The sequence below is a fragment of the Leptonychotes weddellii genome, chromosome 5 (genome assembly GCF_054177405.1).
Source record: "Leptonychotes weddellii isolate Sample4059 chromosome 5, ASM5417740v2, whole genome shotgun sequence".
NCBI lineage: Eukaryota > Metazoa > Chordata > Mammalia > Carnivora > Phocidae > Leptonychotes > Leptonychotes weddellii.
The window spans coordinates 153,655,700-153,681,291 of NC_138373.1; the positions used below are offsets into that span (position 1 = coordinate 153,655,700).

General features: G+C 56.6%; 2 protein-coding genes across 11 annotated transcripts; both read right to left on the reverse strand.

Annotated features, from left to right (window-relative positions):
* Window positions 1-666: 666 nt before the first annotated feature.
* TNFRSF13C (TNF receptor superfamily member 13C) lies at window positions 667-4,098 on the reverse strand. Of its 3 annotated transcripts, none has more exons than XM_081822567.1 (3): window positions 3,927-4,098; window positions 3,338-3,568; window positions 667-2,951 (listed from the first exon to the last, which is right to left on the reverse strand). In XM_081822567.1, exons 1-3 carry the CDS (start codon window positions 4,069-4,071, stop codon window positions 2,770-2,772), a joined length of 558 nt encoding a protein of 185 aa, XP_081678693.1. In that variant the 5' UTR covers window positions 4,072-4,098; the 3' UTR covers window positions 667-2,769. The 3 variants fall into 3 exon arrangements, with proteins under 3 accessions (XP_081678693.1, XP_081678692.1, XP_081678691.1); XM_081822566.1 differs by having other exon boundaries at window positions 3,338-3,571; window positions 3,927-4,071; XM_081822565.1 differs by having other exon boundaries at window positions 3,338-3,652; window positions 3,927-4,071.
* Window positions 4,099-4,712: 614 nt separating this feature from the next.
* Window positions 4,713-24,107, reverse strand: CENPM (centromere protein M). 8 transcript variants are annotated; one of them, XM_081822573.1, is made up of 6 exons: window positions 24,020-24,107; window positions 22,860-22,939; window positions 21,701-21,793; window positions 18,905-18,984; window positions 17,473-17,564; window positions 12,513-13,279 (listed from the first exon to the last, which is right to left on the reverse strand). In XM_081822573.1, the coding sequence occupies exons 2-6, from the start codon at window positions 22,892-22,894 to the stop codon at window positions 13,139-13,141; spliced, it is 441 nt and encodes a 146-aa protein (XP_081678699.1). In that variant the 5' UTR covers window positions 22,895-22,939; window positions 24,020-24,107; the 3' UTR covers window positions 12,513-13,138. The 8 variants fall into 8 exon arrangements, with proteins under 8 accessions (XP_081678696.1, XP_081678699.1, XP_081678697.1 ...); XM_081822571.1 differs by lacking the exon at window positions 24,020-24,107 and adding an exon at window positions 23,489-23,629; XM_081822569.1 differs by lacking the exon at window positions 24,020-24,107 and adding an exon at window positions 23,073-23,243.
* Between the last annotated feature and the right edge of the window lie 1,485 nt (window positions 24,108-25,592).

Here is a 25,592-nt window from a genome sequence, read left to right on the forward strand (position 1 = left end):
CCTTCGGCTCAGGTCATGATCTCAGGGTCCTGGGATCGAGCCCCACATTGGGCTCCCTGCTCTGCAGGAAGCCTGCTTCTCCCTCTCCCACTCCCCCTGCTTGTGTTCCCTCTCTCTCTGTGTCTCTCTCTGTCAAATAAATAAATAAAATCTTAAAAAAAAAAAAAAAAGGAGGTGCTCCTGCCTCGGCTACAATAGTAAAAGCTAAAAACAACCAAATGCTCAAGTGGAAAACTTCACAAGTGTTGAAAACCTTGTTGGCGAAGTGTTGAAAGACAAGAGAAAACTCACCAAATACAACAGCGAAGATATGAATTTATGTGTGTAGAATGATTACAATTACTCAGGAGAACCCACCCAGGATTATGGGTCATTTCTCCATAGACTCCACCCTGGGTTACTGCCCTGAACTTTCCAAAGTGTCTACAAAATACGTGTCTCAATTTTTTTTCTAATAAAAAAAACTTTTTTAAAAAGCAAACAAGGGCTGCCTGGGTGGCTCAGTCTGACTTGGGCATCTGACTTGGGCTCAGGTCAGGATCTCGGGGTCCTGGGATCGAGTCCGAGCCCCGAGTCCCGTGTGGGGTTCCCTGCTCAGTGGGGAGTCTGCTTCTCCCTCTCCCTCTGCTCCTCTCCCCCGACTCCTCCTGTCTCTCTCTCCAATGAATAAATAAAACCTTAAAAAAAAAAAAAAGCAAACAAATACCCACGCTCCTCCTCCAGGTGCTGTCATTAAGATCAAATGCAGTAACTTCATGAAGGCTTCTTAGAAAGCACTTCCTGGGATCAGAGCCAGAGACTGGAGGCCCCTGAGTGGTGGGGTCCTTTCCCGGGGGGTTAGGGGAGACTGACCCCCTCCTTGCCCACATCTCCCCCTGCCTCTGCTCCTGGTTCTTCCCTAAGGAAACTCCCTTCTGTTATTAGCTGGATGGCAAGGATGCCAAGTCTTCTCCCTCTCTGGGTCTCAGTTTCCTTATCTGTAAAATGGAGGGGTACGGACAAAGATCCTTTAAGGTTCTTTCAAGTCCTTCTCCTCCGAGGGCCACAGGTCCGGAGGAGCACTTTGCATCCAACCCCCCATTTTTCAGAAATGGAAACCGAGACCAGAGGGGAAGCTGGGGTTTGGCTGGGACACAGTGGTGCCAGAGGTTTGCATGTCTGGACCCCAGAGGGGTTTTACCCACTCATTTTACCCCCAGGGCTCAGCCCCCGGCTGTGGTGGAAAAGGTGAGTGGGAGGCGGAGGTGGCCAGGAACAGCACAGACGCCCCAAACCCGAGATGAAGTGGAATGGAGGTCTGGGCCCATTCTGGGCCTGCTTCCCACCCTCCCGCCAACTGCCAGCCACCTGACCTTGCCCCAGCCACCTGGCAGCTGGCAGGGAAGGCACTCGGGATGAATTCAGGGAGGGAGTGGCTAGGAAGACTTAAATGTGGGTGTCAGGGTCCTGGGGGCTCCAGACCGTCTCCTGGGCTGAGAAGAGGGTGGGCAGGAGGGTGGGCGTCTGCCAGGCAGCTCTGCTGGGCAGGTCAGGGAGAAGTAGGCAGAAAGGCATCTAATGCATGGAACAGAACATGGCCAAGGCCCTACAGTGGGACAAGATGGTACCCAAACTCCATCTTCTGACTCCTAGTCTATGTTCCTTCGGAGGTGCTAACATGTGACAAGTTCCAAGTACTGTCCAGGACAGAGTCCGGGTCACGAGGTTCTAACTCTGTGTAGGAGCGCCAGGGGAGAGGCAGCGCCTGACCCAGTATGGCATGGTCCACAACTCGAGGAGATGGTCTTGGTCCCAAGCCCCAGAGCAAGGGGCCCTGCTGTCAGAGGAGCGGTCCTACTGGGATGATGGGTGACCCCAGGGGCTTGCACAGAATGGCTAAGTGACCACAGCATTTGGGGCCTAGTGCTTCAGGAGGGCAGGCCATAGAGAGAGGGAGCTCAAGGGACATCAGGCCCAGCCGGTTCAAGGCCACAGGTCTGCTCTAGCCTCTGAACAAAGGAGCCCCTTGAAGGTCCTGGGCCTTTCCCTATGTACAGCTGAGTGAGCCTCGGAGGCAGCTGGGACTCCAGGTGGCCTCTGAGAGAGATGCTTGGCAGTGTGCCTTCAGCGCGAGCATGCAGTCCAGCCCCACAGGGGCTGTAGACTTCCTCCCAAGTGCAAGTGTGGGGCTCTGGAAGCTGCTACCAGGGTGAAAATGGCATCGTAGGTCCTAGGAGATTGGGCCAAGCTCAGGGTTGACCCTAGGGTACAGATACCTGAGAATTAGCACAATCCAGGCTCTTTGTTAAAATCAAAATCATCCTGTATTAAATCCTGAAGCAAACCAGTCAGTTGGTTACTCATTGCTGCCATTTGCATCAGTTAAAAGCAGGACAGCTCTGAGAGCAAGTATTAAAGAAATACAACACCCAGCTATAAATTAAGCATCTTCCCACTTGATCCTTTTCCTAGATTCATTCTGGTTGATGGTGGCTTCCTGGCACTTAAAGAAAAACCTCCTACGCAGGAGCACAGGAGCTCAGCCACAACCTTCGAGGGCTGCCAAAGATCGTCTGGTTTTAAGCCAAAGGCTAACATGCCATAGGACGCCATGCATGCCGTCTGAGACCTGTGGTCTGCAGTCTGTGGTTCTGCGGGGTTAGCTGGGGAGCAGCGTGGTTCCCAGAAAAGGGGCAGGTGGGCACTGGGGTGAAGAGCCGAATCCAACCTCCAAGCCCCTGGCTGACAGCCCACAGGGAGCACAGGGGCCACCTCCTGCCCCCTCCGTGGCTACTGTTGCTCAGGGCCGGCTGTCTTGGTGGTCACCAGCTCGGTGGAGCCCAGCTCTGTGGCTGGCACGGGGACGCTGTGGGCAGGTGGGGTGTTGGCTGGGTCTTCTCTTGTTGGAGGCCAGACGGGAGTGGTGGCATCAAGGGGTCCCGGGGGGAGGATGATGACATTGTCCAGGGCCTCTGGTGGGCGGAGGTGGGGAATGCAAGGTCAGGATCCCCTTACAGCCTTTCCCCACCCCTGTTCTGGAAGCCTCACTGGAGGGACAGCCCTGGACTGAAACCCCCCTGCAGGGGTGGGTAGGGGTGGCATGGGAAGGGGCCTTGGGACAGGAAATGCAGAGGGGGCTGGCGATATGGGAAATGCGGGGGGAAGGGAGAAGCGTGGGAGCCTTGGGTCTCTTGCTCGGACAGCTCTGGGACGCTAGAGTTGTGTCCCTCCCGGGGACCGGCCCGGCCCGAGGTCCTCAGAGCCCGCCCTAGAGCCCGCGCTCCCCCACCCCCCGCCGGCCTCCCCGCGCCCAGGGGGGCCGGTGTCCCTCCCACGGCCCCCGCCCCGCGGAGCTTACCGTGCGGGTGCGGGGCCAGGGCCCCCGGGGGAGCCGCCGCGCGCGGCCGCCGCCGCCACCTCCAGCTCAGCAGGCCCACCAGGACCAGGGCCAGCGCCAGGCCCAGCAGCGCGGGGGCGCCGAAGAGCAGCGCGGGCAGCGGCAGCGCGGCTTCGGCCTCGGCGGCGGCCCCGGGACCCACCGACTCCTGCGGCTGCAGCGCCGTCCCCGGCGCCAGGCTGCTGGCCCCAGCTGCTGGCGGAGGGGCCGGAGAGGGAGGGCAGGGGGCGGAGAGCAGGGACGGCCGGGGAGGGGAAAGGTCGGAGGGAGGCGAGGCTGGGCCAGGGAGGGGGGGGAGGGCCGGGCGGGGTGGACAGGGGAAGGGGAGGAGAGGGAGCGGTGAGGGCCACGTGGGGACCGCCGGCCGGCCCCCCTCCAGGCCCCGGCTTACAGCCCCCCATCAAACCGGCCTCCGCGCCCCCTCCCCATCCTGGGGCAGGTGGGAGCCATGCCCTTGGCTCCAGGGTGTGGCAGAGGCAGCGGGACCCCCCTCCTCCTCCTCCCCGGGGCTGCCCCCGCTGACCAGCTGGCGGAGTGGGTGGACTCTTACCCGGTCGGGGTTCTGGCGTCCGGAAGAGCTTGCAGGCCACGCAGTTTCGGACCAGAGGGTCAAAGCACTCGGCCTGGACACACTGCGTGGGGGCCGGGCCGTCCCTGCCCTGCCGGCTCCTGGCACCTCTCCTCTTGCTGCCCATGCTGCCTCACACCCAGCGGGGACTGAGCCTGGCTTCAGCGGCCAGAGGAGGAAACCGGGAGGGGCCACCACCCACTGGGCCCCGCCCCACCCTCCTGCCTGCTGGGGTGGGACCACGCTCAGCTAGGGCCCCAAGGCCCTGCAGCCCACACCTTCTCTTTCTACCTGTGGTTCCTCCATTCAACCACTCAACCATCACCCCCAGACGCCGGCTGGGCGGGCCCTGTGCTGGGGGTGCTGAGACAGTGCTGGGGTGCAGACCTGGGCCTGCTCTTGGGCAATAGATGGGCCCCTGTAGTCAGGACACAGCCCTCTCGGTGCTCTCCTCTGTCCTGCTCCCCAAGGGCCAGCCCACAGCCCCTGACAATCCCCACCAGCCATGTCCTGCTCACCTCACCTGCATCCTCCTCTGGGGATCCTTCCTGCCCTTCCCAGGCCGAGCTGGTTCAGTTCATCCAATGCTTCCTGAGAGCCCGCCTGTCCTAGGGAAAAATGATGCCTCACAGCAGCCACGCGGGGGGGCAGGAAGGCTTTGTCAAGGAGGTGATGATGAGAAGGCGTTTGCCAGATGGAGCGAGGTCTAGGGGAGCATGACAGAGGAGGAGCCCAGAGAGTGCTGGGTCAGAGGGCTGAGCTGGGTCCTCAGCTGATGGTTAAGGAGCTTGGACTCTGGCTCAGGGCACCAGGGAACCCTGCAGGGCTTTGAGCAGACAGTGCCATAGTCGGATCTGCGTGATGGCGAGCAACCTCTGGCTGGAGTAGAGGGCACAGCCCGGGAGGGTAGCCGAGGGTCCAAGGACAGATGGCTCGGTCTCCAGATCCTACGCAGGAGGGAGACTCAGATCAACAGATGAACAGACAGACAGACCAAGGCCCAGTGGGCGGCCTGTCCATCCCAACTCCCTTTCCCCAGGGCTGTGTATGTCCTGGTCTGCTTGCCTCTGCGTCTCAGTGAGGTCCCCTCTGTCTGTCTCTCCCGTGTTTGGGTTCCCCCACCTGTCCATCACCCGTGTCTCTCAGATTGAGTCTCAGACACACACACAAGCCCCTTCTGCCTTCCTTGACACCTGCTGCCCCAGCAGAGAGCCTCAGCACGGGCATGGTGGGCCGTACCAGATCCCCAAGCGCTCAGGGCTGGGGGGCACAGAGGTAGAAGCTACTGTCCAGGGCACAGGGCAGAGGCTTGGGCACAGGAGTGGATCTTTAGCAGCTGCAAGGGGGACAGAAATCTTCCAGGCAGAGAGACTGGCAAGGGCAAAGGCAAAGAGAGGTAAGAGGGGAAGCTTACTCTGGGGACAGGCATGGCTACGGCCTCGGGGGGATGCTGGGAAGGCGGGGAGCCTGAGGCTGCAGACGTGCTGGGCCTCAAGCGTCAGGCTTCTGGGCAGTGGGGAGCCCCAGGAGCTACGAGTGCAGGGAGAGACTCTCTGAGCTGTGCTTCAGAAGCGACCCTCACTCTGGCTGCTGTGGAGTTGGAGACAGGACACCATGGTCCAGGGCAGGGAACCATCTAGAAGTTGTTTAGGAGGAAAAAGTGGTGCTGTGGGGTGAGGGGAGCAAGGCTGGGCCCCAGGTTTCTGGCTCAGGGGACTCTGAGGACTCACACAGACCCCTGCGTCAGCCGGCCTTGAGGAGCCCTGGCCCACTGCCTCTCCGGCCCCTGCCCACGGGCCAACAGCTCCCTGGCAGGAAGGTGTAGGCGTCAGGGCAGCTGCAAAGGAGAAGTGGGTCTGGGGTGGTGGGTGGGGGTGTGAGTGTGGGTGTGTGGTGAGGGGGTGGGGGGGCCAGGAGCCTGCAGAGCAGCGGGGGCAGAATCCCCACCCCCTCACTAGTGGTGCTGTTACTACCCGTCACCCTGAGGACCTCAGAGCCCTTACATGGGACCGGGCACCTCATTTAACCCTCATTCCATTGGGCAGAGCAGACTGAGTCTTGTGGGAACCTGGAGCGAGGAACCTGTCCCTGGGAGAAGGTGGGCCAGTGGGGCCCATCTGGGGTCACTTACACAGGCCTTCGGGGGCACAAGTCAGAGGGGGAGTGTGACTGTTTACCCGGGGCCTCCTAGGTGCCGAACGGGGCACGCACGTGCCCAGGACAAAGCAGGCAACGGCGAGAGGCGTGTGCAGGTGCCTGAGCTGGGACAGACCTTCTCACTCGCAGAGGGAAGGCCTTGAATCGCGACTTCACAGTTAAGAGAAATTTCCCCGACAGACCAGCGGGATAAATGTTAAGTTAAATCCTCAGTGTATTCCTTATTTTGGTTCACATCTCTGAAGTCAAGATTATTAGTTTCTTTATTCATGTTTTCTCCATCACTTTTTTAAAAAAATATTTGTCAGAGAGAGAGAGAGAGAACAAGCAGGCAGAGGGAGAAGCAGGCTTCCAGCTGAGCAGGGAGCCCACGTGGGACTTGATCCCAGGACCCTGAGATCATGACCTGAGCCGAAGGCAGACGCTTAACCGACTGAGCCACCCAGGCGCCCCATGATTTTAATTTTTTAAAGTAATCTCTGCACCCAATATGGGGCTTGAACTCACAACCAAGAGTTGTGAGTCTCACACTCCACCGACTGAGCCAACCAGGCGCCTGATACTTTTTATTTTAAATATTCTGATATCATCGCCTCAAAGGTCCTGAGTAGAAAAGGGACTTTGTTGCTGAGAAACCCATCTAACGGAATGTCTGTCAGTGTTCTCACGTTTTCGCTCACCGATGAATTGTTTTACAAAGATAATTAAGTTGGGGTCTGTCAGGGAAAAGGGAGTCTCCCATGATCTTTGTCCCTCAAATTCCCCTCAAAATACCCTCCCAATGGCTCTGACACAGGCAGTATTATGACGTCCGGTTGGTTTCCAGATGGCGAAGCAGGGGCTCTGAGGGGCAGAGGGATGACCCAGCGTGTCAGGGGGGCTGGACAGGGTCTGTACCCGGCCCGCTGTGAAGCATGGCCTGCACCCTTCATGCCTTGGGGACGGGGTGGGGGAAAGGAGGAAACTCTGCCACTTGGACAAGCTCGGTGTTACTCGGGGGCAGTCCCCGGGGGACAGAGGGGCCCAGCCCCCCAGGTTTAGATGTGAAAGTGCTCGGAGACCCACGGCGCACTCCTTACGTAAAAATTATTTTTACTTGTAATCTGTGAGTAATACCTGAACACATTCTTGTGAAAAAACCCCCAAATACAGAAGTCTGTGAGTAAGAAGGGGCATTTCCCTGCTATCCCCAGAGGGAGCCTGTTCTCCCTTTGGACTTTTTCATTCCATCCCGTTTTGTGCCTTTATTGTTTCTTTCTTTCTTTCTTTTTAAAATTTTTTTTCTTTAAAGATTTTATTTATTTATTTGACAGAGAGAGACAGAGACAGCGAGAGAGGGAACACAAGCAGGGGGAGTGGGAGAGGGAGAAGCAGGCCTCCCGGTGAGCAGGGAGCCCGACGCGGGGCTCCATCCCAGGACCTTGGGATCGTGACCCCAGCGGAAGGCAGACGCTTAACGACTGAGCCACCCAGGCGTCCCCTGTTTTGTGCCTTTAAATTCTCAGTTAAGTGCCTGCAGAAAAGCAGGTTTTATGATTCATAAAAGGGGCTGCACAGTGTGAGCTGTTCCATGGGCTTCCCTGCCCTCCTCAGCCGGGCGGGCTCCCTCCTTGGTCTTTTGTATTTTGTCACAGGAATGGTCAGGGGCCCCAGAGTAGGGAGTCCCTTTGCCTTTCTCCTGTATGTAGCGCTGACACACAGGACACTGCTAGAAAGACCCTCTCCCTGGGGACAGTGGGAAGAATGTGGGGACACTGGGAGGCTGAGGGGCAGGAGAGGCAGAGGATCCATACAAAGTCCTTGTGAGGCTGGAGAGCCCCCAGCCCCTTTCTCCTTGACTCCAAGCTCTGCAAGGAGGCAGGCATGCCTTCCATGACGCAGTTCTAAAATCCTTGTCCAGGTTTTCACAGGCCCAGGCTGCCCAGCCTCAAGCCCTCCCCGCGCCCCCCACGCACATACACACGCACGTACACTCACACGCACAATGCGTGCATGCGCGCACGTGCACACAATCCAGCACACCTCAGGGCTGTGGCCCAGGGCAGCCCAGCAGTTCTCAGCATGGTCCTGGGATGGGGGGACACAGGCCCTCTGTGAGGTCAGAATGGAGAGCCCAGGCCCTTAGCATCTCAGCCACAGGGAGTAGAGTCCCTGCCTCCCCTGGGGCTAAGCCTGCAGGTGGAAGGTGGAAGGCTGTGAGGCTGGGGTGGGGAGGAGGGAGAGCGGGGAGCCTCCCCAGGGGCTGGGGGGACAAGGGCCGTGGGCTCTGGGGCTCCCTGCAGGCTTTTGGCCCTGTACGAATGAGGCACAGGCCGACTCCGTGAGCAGACACCTCCCTTCATTCAGCAAATACTTACTGAGACTTACTCTGCACCAGGCACTGTTCTAGGTTCTGGGAAGAGGGCAGGGAGCCACAGAGACAAAATCCAAATGGGGAAACCGTATAGGTGAGGGGCTGAGCAGTGCTGGGGAGAAAAATTCAGGAGGGAAGGGTGTCAGGGAGGGCCCGGGAGTCAGGGCAGGCCTGGTGAGATTTCGGAACAGAGGGATGGAGGCGAGAGTGACCCCCCAGGATGTCTGGGGAGGAGCAGATGAGGCCCAGGGTCTGGGCACAGTAACCAGGAAAATGGCAGTGCCCAGTACCGACTGACCTCCTGCCCAGCCCTGTCCCCTGCATGAGCCCACACCCCTTGCCTCAACCCTGTGGGGGAAATGGGATCGGGATTCCCACTTTACAAAGAGGAAAGCAGGCTCAGGAGGATCAGGGACGAGCCAGGCAGCCCTGAGCTCTCCCACCACACACACATCGGTGGAGTACCCTCCTGGTCAGCAGGTGGAGGGGGAGGTCAGGTGCAGCCCTAGAAAGCCTGCAGCCGGGCGCCTGGGTGGCTCAGTTGGTTAAGCGACTGCCTTCGGCTCGGGTCATGATCCTGGAGTCCCGGGACCGAGTCCCGCATCAGGCTCCCTGCTCGGCGGGGAGCCTGCTTCTCCCTCTGACCCTCTTCCCTCTCGTGCTCTCTGTCTCTCATTCTCTCTCTCAAATAAATAAATAAAATCTTTTAAAAAAAAAAAAAGCAAGCCTGCAGCCAAACACAGGATGACCAGGTGCGGGGAGCCCCCTGGCCTTGCAGGGCCATTATGCAGCCAGACCAGGCATCCACCCAGTGTTAGCTCCCAGGGGCCCCCAGATGCCTTTGGCTTTCCTCCTGATGTAAGAGGGTGGCCCCAAGGAAGGCTGCCTCCTGGCCTCCTATCCAGGTCAGGGCATTGGGACTCCCCACCCTCTCTCCCTCCCAGAGTTGGTCCTCAGCAGCCCTCAGTCCAGAGGCCACACTCAGGTGGGACTCAGATGTGGGCAGGTCCTGACAACCCACCACATTGTCCCCACTCTCCAGCCCTCCACCCCTTAAGTCTCCAGGTGTCTATGAGAAGTCTTTCCACACTGATTGTCTGCTGTACCCTTATGGCCCCAGGGGAGACGGAGGGAAGGAGGGTAAGCCAGCAGGTGCCCTGTGGAGAGGGCCCCTTTCTGCCGGAGTCCCATCCAGTAGGCCTGGCCCAGCACCAGCTGTGTGAGGGGAGGGGCAAGCTGGGGCAGGCCTTTATCTCAAGAACTCCCCAGCACTCCACCCTGCCCACCACCCCCCTGGGCACAAGCAGCCAGCCCTGTCCGGGCAGGGCATACACGGGCACGCACAGTGTCAGACTCTTTGGTTTCTCTGAGACTTACGAGAACCTCAAGAGGCTGTGGGGACAGGAAGACAGGAAGTGAGCTGCCCCAGGTCACACTGCAGGTTGGCCACAGACCCCAAGTCAGTGAGACTCAAAGGCTGGGTCCTTTCCCACTGCATCACTTCCCCTCTGTGACCAGGTCGTCCTGTCGGAGCCCCAGCCTGAGGCTGCCCCTGCCTCGTTCACTGAGGGGTGAAGGAGACACAGCTACCATGCTGCTGAGCCCCCTCCTCCCTGGGAAGGCTCTGCTTCCTTGGCCAGGGTGGGAAATAGCATTAGATTGGGGCCAGGACACACAGGCCCAGGCCATCTCCTACGAAGAACGTGAGCTCCCTGGGGTGCGCCCAAGGAACAAAGGAACCTGTGACCTGAACAAGCCTTGCCCCTCTGAGAGCCCCGGATACCTCATCCGCATGGCGGGGCCCAAACCCCTCTCTTTCCTCCGTGTACTCAGACAGCATGGACCCGGCAGCTCCCAGGTCCAATAGAAAAGCATCTCCTGCAGGAGCCTCAGGCCGCCCACCCATTCAGACTGACAGCCCACTCTCTGTCACTGCCTCCAATGTGACCATCTTGTGACCAAGGCCAGCCTGAGAGTTCTGACATTTGCTTAAAGCTTTATGTTTAAAATAATGGCTTCTTGGGGCTCCTGAGTGGCTCAGTTGGTTAAGCGTCTGCCTTCAGCTCAGGTCATGATCTCGGGGTCCTGGGATCGAGCCCCGAGTCGGGCTCCCTGCGCAGCGGGGGCTCTGCTTCTCCCTCTGCCTCTCCCCCTGCTTATGCTCTGTCGAATAAATAAAATCTTTAAAAATAAATAAATAAAATAAAATAATGGCTTCTCCTTCTCAGTCCTGAGACCAGCTGGGGAGAAAGGCATTCATTAGCCTGATCTCATCCTACAGACAAGGAAACTGAGGCTCGTGGAGGATAAAGTGACCTGCCTAAGGTCATGAGATCCGTAAGAAGCCAAGCACAGCCTCTCCCAGCTCCCTCCACCCCACCACAGCACCGAGCACCCATTCCAGGCACCACTGGGGCATAAAGACTGGTCTTCCGTTACTTCCCTTGATGGAACTGCCTCCCAGCGTCCCTGGCCTCCAGACCGGGGGCACAGGCCTGGGAGAGCTGCTGACTGCTGTTCAGCGCTGCTCAGCTGTGCTGTGAGGCAGACGCGGCCTCTCGGTTCCTGGGCCCCTGCCAAGCTCGCTGGAGTTGGCAGCCGCGACAGCACCGAGTCCCCCCGGCACTTGGAAGGCTCTCAGATCCTCGGCTGGAGTGTGATGCCACTTCTCTTGTTAAATGGCACCAGGTGGCAAAGAAAACATGGCACAGGGACCAGAGAGAGAGAGAGAGAAGTGTGCCCCGTGCCGGCTGGGGGGAGGCCAGGGGGTATGGGGAGACCCCGGGTCTCCAACAAAGTGCCGTGCCCAGCGGAGGCAGGCAGGCTGTGTCCAGGCTGCCTTGCTCTTCTGCTTGGATACCTGCTCCATCAGCTCCCAGAGACCTACCCTACTTGCACCCCCTCTCCACACTGCCCTGCAAAGCCCCACCCTCTCTGGCCCAGGCTACTGAGGAGCTGAGACAAGGCTGGTTCCTAGGGGGCACCGGGCCTCTGCCGATCTTGCCCATCCCCTCAGAGACCAACACACACTTCTACTTCTCACCTCGGCCTCTTCCTTCAACCCTGGACGCGGCAACCTCACCACGGGAGCTGGGCTCCCTTCCCCAGCGCCGAGGAGCCCCACGTCTGCAGTCATATTCTCCCTGGCTCGGGCAGTGCTCCCACCCTGCTCCTCGCCCTCTCCTCCCCCAGGCCTGCCCCTGTCCTGAGGCGCGGACCCCAGCACATGGGAGCGGCTCCTTGAGACTGCCCTTCCTGACGGCTGCTTTCTCAGTCAGGGCCTGCCCAGCAGAAGCGCGAGAACATTTGTCCAACCATTAGGCACCTAAGCAAACGACTGGAGGGAAGAGCAGAGGGGGGTCTGGAGGCGGCCCCCCATTAGCTGTGTGACGTGGACCCACCTCTGGCCGCTGCAGTCCTGGCTCCTCGAGAGGAAGTAGGGAAACAGTATCAACCTCGCAGGTCCACCGGGACAGGGGTGGGGGTGGGGGTGGCACAGGAGCGGCTGGTGAGGAGACTAAAGCGTGCAGTGCCCTGCTGCGTCGCGGACACGGGGGACCTCAACTGGAATCTTCGCAGCTGAGGTGCTCGGTGGGCCCCGTGGGGCGGCCTCCAACCAGCCAGGTGTCTGGCTGCCGGAACTTACTGAGCACTAGGGGTGCGGCGCTGGGCCAGGCTCGGGCAGGAGCCCCCGGAAAGGAGAAAGGCAGGCCCCGCCCTCATGAGTTTCAAGTGGCCCCACCTCATGGGGAGCATGGGCTCCGGCTGTGATGGCAAAGTCGAAGTGGAGGCCCCGCGGGGCAGGGCCCGGCACTAGCGGGGTGGGGGGCAGCGTCATGGTCCAAGGGAGCCCAGGCCCGGCTCTCCTCCTGAGGTCCCGTCCACCAGCCCCCATGTGCCCAGCTGGCTGACCGGATTCCTGGACTCCAACCCTGGCACTTCTGCAAATCCTCATTAGACCCAGAGGAGACGGGGAGCCACAGTCACGGCGCAAGCCCTGGCCGCCAAGCCGGGAGCCAGCCCTCCAGACAGCCTCTCACATAATTCCCACAAACATATCAATTCATAAACAGTGTAATTCCTGGGTTTGCACCAGCTTTTGAACCTAGCTCCGTGGGATTTCACATGAGTGACCGTTCACTGAGCGCTTAGCTGGTACCGGGCAAGGTCTTACTGCAAAGGATCATGGGATACACGGAATACAAGTGGAGGGAGAAATACAGCTGCGGGCTTGTCATTTCATTCAGTCCTTGCAATGCAGCAAGGACACTAGAACGATCTCCATTACACACCTGGGAAACTGAGGCTCTATGAGGCCACAGCAGGCTCTGTAAGGATGGCAAGGCTAGGATGTGGGGTCAGATTGGGTCGCAGAGTCCAAGCTCCCCTGCCCGACCCTAACTGTCCGGAGTCAGTGTCCTCATCTGCACAGTCAAGGTGGTGGAGGAGACCAGGGGTTTTCAAACTTATTTTTGAGCCACGGACGCTTTGTTCAAGCGAAGCCTGAGGTGGAGAGGGAGCCCGGCAGGTGGATGAAGAGCATGGCGGGGAGGGGGCTGCATTCCCACCAGCAGGGCTCCGAGTCTGGGCCGTGCGGGGAACCGACCGCACGCAGGCAACAGCGGAAGTCCCCCGCGCCAGGCACCGGGCCGTGGGGAGGGCCAGCTCGGGGGGCCGGCGGCTCTCACACGTCCTCCAGGGCGGGGTTCTCAGAGCTCCTCAGCAGGGACAGCAGGTTCAGGGCTGAGACACCAGGCACGTGGCCCGCGCAGATCTGCAGCATGCGCACCAGGCGCTGGGCCACCGTGGCTCGAAAGCCTTCCACCTGCAGAGGGAGAGCGGAGGACAGGGGTGAGGTGAATCCGGGCCAGAGCAGCTGCACAGGCTGCCAAAGGGGGGCCGGATTCGGACACCACTGCCCATCACGGCCAGGCCCCTGTCCGCAGCACTCCTCACCCAGCAGCTTCCAACTGCTCCGGCTTACAGAGCCTTCAGACGCCCTCCAGGGACACCACAGGCGACGGCCCCTCCTCCAGAGGAAACAAAGCTTAGCAAGCAGGGCTGGTGAAGCAGGCGAAGTGTCTAGTGGCCGCCCAGCTGGGATCTGAACCAGAGCTAGTTCCAACCGACGTCCAGGAGGCAGAAGCTCCAAAGGCTCCTTACCTGGGAGCGAGGAAGACACTCCCAGGCGTGGAAAAGAGGAGTGGACCCAGAGTGGCCCTCATGGGGACAGGGAGGTGCCATCAACAGAGTTCCTTTATCAGGGCTTTCGAAGGCAGGGACCCAGAGGCGCCGTGGGGTGGGGTCAGGTAGGGCGAGCAACTCTGACCCCGGGGCCTGGCGCCACGTCGGTGCCTGGTGAAGGACAAACGATGCTCGGTTGCCCTTCCCTGCCAACGGCTGCCTTAGGAGCGTCTCGTGCTCCCCTTGCTCCCCCTCTAACTGAGGAAGTGGGCCTCACCATCCGACCAGTCACCTTAACTATTCCAAATCCAGAGGTGGCTGTCATTCTCAGCGAGTCTCCTCTCAGCAGACCCTGGTCTGCCACAGCACTCCCCCTCTCCAGAATGCTTCCCACCTGCCCCCCCCCGCCCCAGGGAGGCCACATCCCCCCACCTCCTCCCACCTCACAGGCTGCTCCCTCCTGTCACACATCTAAGTTCTAAGTGCTGCCCCCGCCCACAGCCTTGGCCTTTGCAGGGCTTCTCCCCACACACTCCCTGGAGACCTCATCCAGTTCCGTGATCTAAAACCATCTCACTGCCTACGATGCCCAAATTACATCTCCAGACCCTCCCTCTGAACATCAGACGCACATATGCGGCTCCCCACCCGAGACACCCTGATCTTATTAGCATGTCCCCAGTGGAGTCCCTGAGGGTCCTCCCAACCCATCCCCCTGCAGTCGCCCCATCTCAGCCAAAGGCAGCTCCATCCTAACAGTGGCTCAGCTGAAAACTCCAGGGCCACCCTGAGTCTCCCTTCTCCCATGTCTCACACCCAGGCCACCTGCACAGTCGGTGGGCTCCACCTTGGAAAAGCCCCAGTACTGCAGACGGTCCTGCCTCCCTCTTCTCTGAACACCATGGAGCCCAGGCCACTTCTAACTCTTCCAGAAACAGCCCCCCCCCCATTTCCCCATTTCTGCCCCCGCTTCCCTTCTACATACTCTCCTCCCAACAGCTGGAGGGATCCATTTAGACCCGCATCACATAAATAGAAAAGAAAAATAAATAAAGCCCAGGTCAGGCCACATCCCTCCCTGCCCCCGCACCCTCCCTGTGGCTCCCGGTTTACTCAGCCAAAAGCCACCGCCCTCACTGAGGCCCACAAGGCCCCCCTGCTCTGGCGACGCGGTGACTGGTGCATCCACCACTACTCTGCCCTGTGTTTGCTGCGCTCGGGCCCGAGGCCTCTCTGGGGGACCCTGGACACACCAGGCAGGCCCCACACGACAGGCCTTGGCGCTTGCTGTTCCTTCGGCCTCATGTGCTCCTTCCAGGGCCTGCCCTCCTCCCATCTTCAGGTCTTCCAAGGTCTCATTAACAGTCACTCCCATCAAGCCCGCTAAACTGTAACCGCTTTACCACCTGACCCACAACATCCTCACTTTCTAACACGTCGCACCCTTGGCTTCTTTACTTTGTTCCTCCACGACAACAGAGCTGGGATTTTTTTCTTCTTCTTCTTCCACTCTTTTGTTCTATGCTGCGTCCCTAGTGCCTAAACAGTGCTTGGCACACTGGACCTAAGAAGTCTTTGTTGCCGAAATCCTCTCCCTCTGAGTTCTGTGGCTTTGCCCCCCGAAATATACCTCCGAGCTGGCTGTTGCTGCTCGCACCTAGGCTCCCCGGCTGGCCTCCTGCAGCAGCCTCGACCCCCAAGCCTCATCCCTGGCCAGGCCTCCTCCAATCCGGAGATGTGGCCCCAAACCCAAGTCTGAGCACATCAGGCTGCTCCCCTCACCTGCAGGAATGACTTCATCCCACCACCAGGCTTCTAGGTCTCCGCAAGTCCTTCTGCTGTGGCACGCCGCACCTGCTGGTCTAGCTCACCCGATTCCGAGGGGGCAGGCGCAATGCCTGGCTCATTTGTGTGCTCAGGGAACGGCACAGGGCCCTATCAGCAGCGCTCGGAAATACAGTCACTGCGCCAATCCCCCAGCTTCTCGAATGTGTTTCTTCATGTGTAAAAGGGGGCTGAAAATTCCTGCCCCGCAAGGCTTTAAAATACAGCGAGGCTCAAACTCAGGTATGTGGAGTGTGCCCTGCAAAGGACAGCACAGGGACGAGGAGTGATGACTGTCCAAACGCCGGGTGCTTCGTCTGAGGGCAGGCCAGCTGCTGCCTGCAAACAGACAGGGGGCCACAGGCCTTTTCCTGGGCGCTCAGGCTCCCAAGACCCCAGGACCTGGTGTGGCCTGCCACCTACCGGCCACAAGGAGGACTGCACCACACAGGGCCAAGTAGGGGGCACCGCAGCAGGAACCACCGAAGGTTTGAGGTACCTGAGCTGTGGAGCAAAGATTAGGATTCCCCTTTGGAGATAAGGAGATGAAGGCTGCATGTAGGGGAAGCGACTTGTTCAAAGCTACACAGTCAGCAGACTAGGAAGGGCAGGGGACAGCCGTTTGCAAACCCGCGGGCTCTGCCGCTAACTTACTAGCTGCGTGACTGAGCAAGCAGGTCTTGGGTTTCTGGGGTACGTGGTGAGAAAAGCCTGGACGGGAAGGCAATTCGGGCGTGCCCCAGGCCTCAGTGTCCTATCTGACATCAGAGTGCTGACTAAAATAGTCATCAAATACGAAAAACGAGTTCATGACAGAGTAGGGTGTGCATCTTTATTGATGCACTGAATAAGGAGAGCTGCCTATCCCCTTATGAGATGGAAACATCTGCCATTTCTGCTGGTAAAACAGCCCTAGCCCCTGCTAGTACTACCTACATCTCTTGCCTTTATTCATAATGCTAAATTTCACATAGAGTTTAGTGGGAAAGAAAGAAGTATTTTCCTCTTGTACAAGTTCACAGATCCTCTGAATTCTAGCCTCAGTCCAGAGGTGTCCACAGACCCATGACTAAGAACCCCAGGTCTGGGTGGTGATAACGGACAGGGTGCTGACTCAGCTCTCTCTGCATGACATCACTTGGCCTTTGGGAACAGATGCAAGACCCAGAACAGAGCAGAAATGAACCTCAAACCCAATAAATAGACCCCAAAACTAACTGAGCAGGTCTGGTACGTGTGTGGGGCGGCCCAGGCCCTGGGAGCCCTCTGAAGACCACCCAGAGGAAGCAGCTGCTGGGCACTTTTGGCAAAAAGTCAGGATTCATACTGCAGAAAGAGAAGCTGAAGAGCAAAATGTATCAGCAAAATAGAAATCTGCTCTGCTGTGCTCATAATTAGGATCACCACTGAGAAACGCCAACAGAAGCGAGTTGGGGCAGAACCGACACCATACACATCCCTCCAACCCTCTACCCACCCACTCCCCCGCCATCCCTGCTGCCTGCCGGATGCCGTGCCCCAGGCTGGGACTGGACCAGGCCTGCAGTCCAGGGGCATAAGGGGGACAAGTGGGCATTCTGACGGCTGGGGGACATGAGCGGCCCTGGTTAATGAAACAGACAAGATGCCTGGTGTCACAGCACTTCCAGCCCAGCAGGAGAGTGCGATATTAACGAGGACCCACCCATACACACACAAGACTTAGTTATGAGAGAAAACAAAGCAAAAGAAAAAGCAAGGCACAAGCTCTAGCACCTGGCATCTAAGAGGTGCTCGGGCCGAACGCGTATCATCGCCCTGCTTTACATCTGTGCACCCCGACGCTTAGGGTGACTGCTGCACCCAAGGTACAGCCCGTGAGCAGACAAGCCAGGGTTCAAATCACGATCTTGTGTCTTCACATCAGGACCCCCTTGCTCGGGCACGCGACGACCCTCCGAGAAGCGTTCTCGACCCACCCACGGCATGCTGACGGCCCTTTCCCTGTGCCCACGCGATCCGTGTCCTCACCTCCAGGTCACAGAAGAGCAGAGGGCTCCGGTAGGTGCGGGCCAGCCTCACGACGGTGTTCCAGTGAATGCTGCAGTGGCCCTCCCGCCCAGCTGCGGAGAAACCGTGAGGGCCACAGGCTGGAATGTCTGCCTTCGCAGCTGGGAGCCAGGAAACACTGGGAAAACTCATTCACTACCCGTCTCAGTTGCTTACTGGTCAGTGGGGTGACCATCCTGTTCAACCTGCTTTTCATCAAATTAGAACATAGGGCGCCTGGGTGGCTCAGTCGTTAAGCGACTGCCTTCAGCTCAGGTCATGATCCTGGAGTCCCTGGATCGAGTCCCGCATCGGGCTCTCTGCTCGGCAGGGGCTCTGCTTCTCCCTCTGACCCTATCCCCTCTCATGTGTTCTCTCTCTCTCATTCTCTCTCTCTCAAATAAATAAATAAAATCTTTAAAAAAAAAAAAAATTAGAACATAAAGCTGGAAGGCCCCGGAGAGAGTGCTATATAAAAACACGAGTTTCCTCATCTCATGTTGAGGATGGGATGAGGATGGGAACGGCCCCCAGTACTATAGAGATTCAATTAATTAATCTATAGGAATGACCTGGCATTCCTTATTCATCAGTGCTTATTGAGAATAATCTCTGCCAGGCCCTCCCCCCTCCAGGAGTTCACGGTTCAGCTGGGTGGGGGCAGAGAGCTCAGACACACCACCCGTGTAGGAGGAAGGGTGGGGAGTCTATGGGATGGACTCCTCGGGGCCCGGACTGCAGGGCTGGTCAGGGAGGTGTCCGCCACGAGACGGGAAATAGGGGTTAGCTAGGCAAAGAGAAGAGCATTCAAGAGAAGCTGTAGGATATGATCATTAAGGGCCTGGACTCCAGAGGTAGGAATATTGGCTCCACCACTTTTAGCGGTGGGCCTCGGGCAGGTTACTTAACCACACGGGTAGTTTCCTCAGTTACACAACCTAACAGTATGTGCCTCAAAGGGTTGTGTGTAGTGAAGATGAAGTGATACAGAAATGAAGCACTTTTGGAACAATGGCTGGTATACAGTGAGTGCTCAGGAAAGGCGAGCTACTGTTATTTCTGCTGTTAAATACGACAAAGTCTCCGGAACGGCAGGACTTGTTCAGAGAACTATAAGCCGAACCAAAGAACGGGAGGGTGACAGGAGACAAGCCCAGACAGGAAGGTGGAAGGCCGAAATCGTGTCTTCACAGGAGTTGGGATTTTACTCTGAAAGCCACAGGGAGTCACCGGGTAACTCTCCGCAACTATCTCAGCAGAATGATCTGCTCAGATCTGCTTTCGGAGAGATGGACAACAGGTCAGACCCTGAAGCTCACGTTCTTTCCGTCCCCCCGGGGCGGCCTCAGTGAGGCGTCTACACAGTGCCAGGCACACAGCACCCGCAGCGGGGGCCAAGCAGGGATGCACTTACCGCCCGTGATGAGGAAGCCCACCTTCCCCAGGAAGAAGGTAGCGTCCACGTGGTGCAGCGACTCCTCCACGTTCCGGAGGCTGGTGCGAGAGGACAAACCAGAGGACAGACCTTACCACCGAGAAGGCAGAAGGCCTCCCTCATCCCAGAGAGGCCGGGGAAGGAGATGTAAGAGGAAACACCACGGGGCGCCTGGGTGGCTCAGAGGGTTAAGCGTCTGCCTTCGGCTCAGGTCATGATCCCAGGGTTCTGGGATCGAGTCCCGCATCGGGTTCCCTGCTAGGCGGGAAGCCTGCTTCTCCCTCTGCCTCTCTCTCTCTCTCTCTCTCTCTGACTCTCATGAATAAATAAATAAAACATTTAAAAAAAAAAAAAAGAGGAAACACCACTAGGGGAGTATTTTTGCTCTTTTCATTTTGTTCAAGGACTTTTAATTACAAAGTGACTCAAGCCAGTAGAACAATCCAACAGTAAATATGGATGCATTCAGTAAAAAGTAAGTCTCCCTCTCCAGCATCAACCTTCCGTCTCAATATCCTGGAGGTTACTGCTGCCCACCGTTTGGGGTATAATGCCATTTGTATATGCATATGAATTTCTCATATGCAAATACAGGCAGTGATATGTATAAGCATGTAGTTGGGTTTGGTTGGGTTCGACCTGTTACATTCTTTGGAATGATCACCTGGTATCACGATCTATTTTCTAAGTGATGGACACTTACACGGTCTCCAATTTTTCACCATTACAAAGAATGCCGCATGAACATTCTTTTCCTTGTATTCTCACACATGTGGGCAAATGTTTCTGTAGGAAAGATGCTAGATGCAGAATGGCTGGGTCACAATGTATGTCTTTCTAAAATGTACCTAGGTAGGGGCACCTGGGTGGCTCAGTGAGTTGAGCGTCTGACTCTTGACTCTTGGTTTCGGCTCAGGTCATGATCTCAGGGTCCTGAAATAGAGCCCCGTGTTGGGGCTTGAGATTCTCCCTCTCCTTCTGCCTCTGCCCACCCCGACTTGTGCATGTGCACGCACGCGCTCTCTCTCTCTCTAAAAAAAAAAAAAAAAAAGTACCTAGATATCACAAAATTGCTTTCCAATAAGGTGACAGTATTTACAGTCATATCAAGTATATGAAAACAGTCTTTTCCTCTAGGAAAAGGGCACTTTGACCTTCTGGGTCAAGGGTTTCATTCACTGGTGTCCAAGGAGTGATGAAATCTGTTGTCTCCTGGCCAAAACGCCAACTTGGTCAGGTGAACCAAGCCAAGGTTTCAGCTGAACGAGCAAGGCCTGAGACAAACGGTAAGGACGGCTCTCTGCCCCTAAGTATGACTGTAGAGCAGAATCTCCCCAGAGACCAGTCAGCGTCCCTTTTGAACAGAGAGGTCTCATCCAAAGAGCAACAGATCTGCTGAGTTAGGACCTCTGGCAATCATGGCAGATCTCAGGCCTTTCTCTGCCCCACCATGGGCTCCAGTCACTGCCCACCTGTTCCAGCTGGCTGGGCAGCAGGTTTGGATTTGATCCTGCTGCTGGGTGTGTCTGGTAGCTCTATGTCCCTGGTTCTAGGTGTTTCCACCAGCCTTCCCTTAACCCCCACATGACTGGGTGTCTGCCTTGGTTTCTGTGCTGGATGCTGCACCCTGCCTAACCTCAGTCAGCCATCCCCCAAGAGGGAGAGAGCAGACCTTCCTCCGTACTCCCCAGGTTGGCTGCAGTCCTGTCCCCCAGGGCAGCCAGCACCATAGGGAGGCCAGGCCGGGCCCCCAACATCACCACCACTCATTCTCCCCTGGCTAAAGCCCCACACTGCACTGGGCTCCTGAGCCTGGACTGGCCTTCACCGTCCTGCACACACATTACGCTCCTCCTGCCTGTTACGTTAACCTTCTTCATCTGGAACCTTCTTCTGACTCCCATTTTTACCAGGCTAGCTCGACCTGGTCACCTCCAGCAGAAAGTCTACCCTGCCCCAAGTCCTGAGAGTCAGAGGTCTTGTTGGGGCTCTCATAGCCCAACGTATTCTTCTTTTATAGTATGCCAGATACTGTACTCGTCTGTTCAGGACTCTAGCTTCCTCTCCCAGTGGGTTGGGAACACCTTGGGGACAGGGGTCTGGGCCTGCCATCAGGGATACAGAGAAGGCTGCAGAAAGCTTTAGATAATTGACTGATGCCACTGCTGGAGTTAATTAGTGTCTTTATCTTTTATTTTTTTAAATTTATTTATTTGAGAGAGACAGCAAGCACACAGCGGGGAGGAACAGAGGGAGAAGGGGAGAGAATCTCAAGCAGATTCCGTGCTGAGTGTGGAGCTTGACGTGGAGCTCAATCCCAGGACCCTGAGATCATGACCTGAGCCGAAATCAAGTCTGACGCTTTAACCGACTGAGCCACCCAGGTGCCCCTTTATCAGTGTCTTTAAAATATCATGCACTTGCGGGGCGCCTGGGTGGCTCAGTCGTTAAGTGTCTGCCTTTGGCTCAGGTCATGATCCCAGGGTCCTGGGATCGAGCCCCGCATCGGGCTCCCTGCTCAGCTGGAAGCCTGCTTGTCCCTCTCCCACTCCCCCTGCTTGTGTTCCTTCTTTCACTGTGTCCCTCTCTGTCAAATAAATAAATAAAATCTTTAAAAAAAACTATCATGCGCTTGCCCCATCCTCACCCTCTGTGCTAACCCCAGGCAGCCTCTCCCTGTGTCCTCTCCTTCCATCACAAGTGAGGTCACCATCCCCGTGCACCCCTAAGCCAGGTCTAGCTGAGCCCTGACAGCCCCTAATCTCTGGCTCTCACCTGTACTTGCTGTGAAGGTTGACCACGAACACGATCAGGTCAATTCGGGGCCGATTCACATTGGAGGGCAGGGGGAGGGACCTTGCCAGGTGGCTGAAAAATGAGAAATTGCAGGATAAAGATATACATACCCACATCACAGTGAACTTTCACATGCTGCCCTCCATGGGGTATGAGGCTGTCAAGGGCTCCTCGCCTATTCCCCGGAGGCTCTTGTGGGCTAGACTCCTCAGGTGAGCATAGGGACAGGGCAGAGCTGGTCCTATCTAGACTGACTCCTTCTGCCAGAAAGGAGCTCCGTTTGGGAACCACCTTGACAAGAGGGAGTTCGGGATAATAAGGTGGCATGGGGCTAGCCAGCTACACTGCATGCTGGGAGGGAGATCAGGCTCAGAAGAGGGGTGTTAGACTGTGAAGATTAGGGGTTAAGGCTGAACCCCTTTGGAGGGTGATGGAAGTAGGCTCAAATCTCAGGTCTGCCAATTATCAGCTATGTGACCTTGGGTAAGTCACCCTCATCACTCCCGTCTGAACTTGTTCCCTCATCAGAGTCTTTCAAATGCTGTAATGGGGTTTATTCTCGTAGTGAGGGGTATTTCTGATTCCCATGGAGGAACACCCTGTAGACTGGGATCCTTCTCCTTCAACATGAGCCTCTGGAGCTTATCTATCAGGGAGAATGACACCCACATATATCCAGTCACCTGATTCCCACCAGCAGCTGTTTCTACTCTCCATCAGGTAGAAAAAGAAAAACAGAATACTACTTCTTTAGTCAACTTTTCTTGACTAAAAAGTATCTGGGGGGTATCTGAACACTCCTCTGTGCCAAGCACTGCTCAAACCACCGGGGATTCAGTAGTGAAAAAAGTCAAAGTCCCTGACCTCAAGGGGCTGACCTGGGGGTCCATGGGGGTGGCAGACCGGAAACAAGTAAACAGGTGAACAAGGACATTTCCTGTGGTGACAAGTGCTGCAGGAAAACAGAAGTGTGTGACAGACAGTGATGGAGGATCCCTTATCTGGGGACGGATCACGCCTCGCGGGCCTGGCCCCACCTGCGCCCGCCTCTCTGGCAGCTCTTCCGCTCGCCCTCCTGGGCAGCCCACAGTTCAGGCCACCGCAGAGCGATCGGACACTCCCAGCCTCGGCTACTTACACCTTCAGCTCCGAGGCGCAGTCCTCCTTGAGCATCGAGTCGGCCAGCTGCTGCAGAAGAGCATCTTCCGTGCCCACCAGCTGCCCAGGGAGAGAAGGCGGCCTACTGATGTCTGGGCACAGCAGTCCCGCCGGAGGGCCTGGGGATCAGGCCACAGACCGAACAGCGCGCGACTCCCAGGATTCCCGCTCGCGCGCGCAGGGCGCCCTTTACCGAGAGAGGGCTCCGCCAGGCACGGGTTGAGGGCCCAGCCTGCAGCCGCTCCGGTCCTGTCCGCACAGCACTTCTAACCTCCCGGTACACTCCCTCGGGCGGCCGGACCAGCGACCCCGGGAAGCACATTACCGGCACCGCGCTGAACTCAGCCTCCCGGGACCCAGCCCAGTCTCCCCGCCCAGCAGCCCCACCAATCACAAGCGGGGAAAGAGCCCGCCGCGCACCTATTGGTGGGGGCGTCCTTCAGCCTCAGAGGGAGGCTACTTCGATTGGCTCAGAGTGTGGCTCTCCCGCCCACCACACCCCGGCCTGAAAAGCGCGCTCCAGAACCTGAGAGAGCGCAGAGGAGCGGGCAGCGGAGGCGCAGCCAAGGAAGGAAGGCGAGCGGGGAAAGCGGAGCAGCTGACGCCTACCAAGATGGTGGCCGTGTTCAGGCCAGGCTGCTTGTCCAGCGGCCGCAACACCGACATCCCAGCCACTGGCAGAACCGCCACTCCTGCAGCGCGCGCAGATCTTTCAAACCGCGCAGAGGCCCGCCCTTAAGTGAGCGAGCGAGGGCCACGTGACCATAATCTGGGCGGGGCTTCGCGGGACGGGGTGGAGCCCTCTTAAAGGAACCCCTACCTCCTTTTTTGAGGGGAGTTCCAGCTCTGGCCCCAGGCTTTTTTTTTTTTTTTTTTTTTTAAAGAAAGAGACACAGCGAGAGCGGGAACACAAGCAGGGGGAGTGGGAGAAGGAGAAGCAGGCTCCGATGTGGAGCTTCATGCGCGGCTCGATCACAGGACCCTGAGATCATGACCTGAGCCCAAGGCAGACGCTTAACTACGGAGCCACCCAGAGTCATCCTTTTTAAAACAGAACAAAAAATAAATAAATAAAACAGAACCTGATCAAACCCCACCGACAGTTCCCACCCCATTCAGAGTACATTGCAAATGCCTTACATGGACTTTGTGGCTCTATGCGTTCTGATGCCTGACAATCTCCCCAACCTCATCTTCTTCCGCTCTTCTCCCTCTTAAACTCTTCTGGTCACACGGCCACTAGGCTGTTCTTCAGATATTCCAAGTATCCTCCTACTTCCTGCCTTGTCCCTATGGTACCCTGTAGCTGAAAATCTCTTCTCCCAAATAGTCACTTGGCTTGTTTTCTCACTTTGTCCACGTTTCTGCTCCAGCGCCACCTTATCAGGGGGTCCTTTCTTTTTTTAGAAAAAAAATTTTATTTTAAAAATTTTATCTATTAATTTTATTTTTTATTTAAAAAAATTTTAAATGTTTATTAATTTTTATTTTAAAAATTTTATTTATTTATTTATTTATTATTTGACAAAGAGAGACACAGCGAGAGAGGGAACACAAGCAGGGGGAGTGGGAGAGGGAGAAGCAGGCCTCCCGCCCAGCAGGGAGCCCGATGCGGGGCTCCATCCCAGGACCCTGGGATCATGACCTGAGCCGAAGGCAGACGCTTAACGACTGAGCCACCCAGGTGCCCCTAATTTTTTTTTATTTTTAAGATTTTACTATTTTAGAGAGAGAGAGCATGAGCATGAGCAGGGGGAGGGGCAGAGGGAGAAGAAGACTCTCTCAGCTGAGCCTGACATGGGGCTCAATCCCAGGGTCCTGAGATCATGACCTGAGCTGAAGGCAGATGTTTAACCGACTGAGCCACCCAGGCGCCCCTAATTTTTATTTTTTAATTAAAAAAATTCTTAGAGGGGCCTTAAGAATTCTTAACAATCCTATCTAAAACAGCAAGTCTTGGGGAGCCTGGCTGGCTCAGCTGGTTGAGCATGCCACTCTTGAATTTGGGATTGTGAGTTCAAGCCCCACCTTGGGGGTAGAGTATACTTAAAAATAATAAAAATAAATTATCAAAAAAACCCCTCCATTATCTTTAAAAAATATCAGGTCTCCCCCATACTCCTTGTCTTCCTTTTTCTGCTCTATTTTTCTCAACAGTACTAATCTCCACTTCACATGTGGTCAAGAACTGTACAGCCTCTGAGATTGTACAATATTTACAAACTAATAAACTGTTACTGTTCAGTATTGTTTAGTAATAGTGTGTTACTGTTTCATGGATGAAACTCCTGAGTAAGAGACAAAGCATTTTGTCTAGTTTGTTTCCTATTACTCATGGTAAGAACAACAGTAGCAGGGGCTTCACGTGTGTTTGTGTCAGTACTCCATGTCCCCCGAGCCCTGCAAAGGACCCACCATGGAGCCCTATAGACCTCATGGATGGCAGTATAGAAGAGGAACACAGGGATTAGAGATTCACCGCTTTTTTTTTTTTTTAAGATTTTTATTTATTTTTGGGCGCCTGGGCGGCTCAGTTGGTTAAGCGACTGCCTTCGGCTCAGGTCATGATCCTGGAGTCCCAGGATCGAGTCCCGCATCGGGCTCCTTGCTCAGCAGGGAGTCTGCTTCTCCCTCTGACCCTCCCCCCTCTCATGCTCGCTCTCTCTCTCTATCTCATTCTGTCTCAAATAAATAAATAAAATCTTAAAAAAAA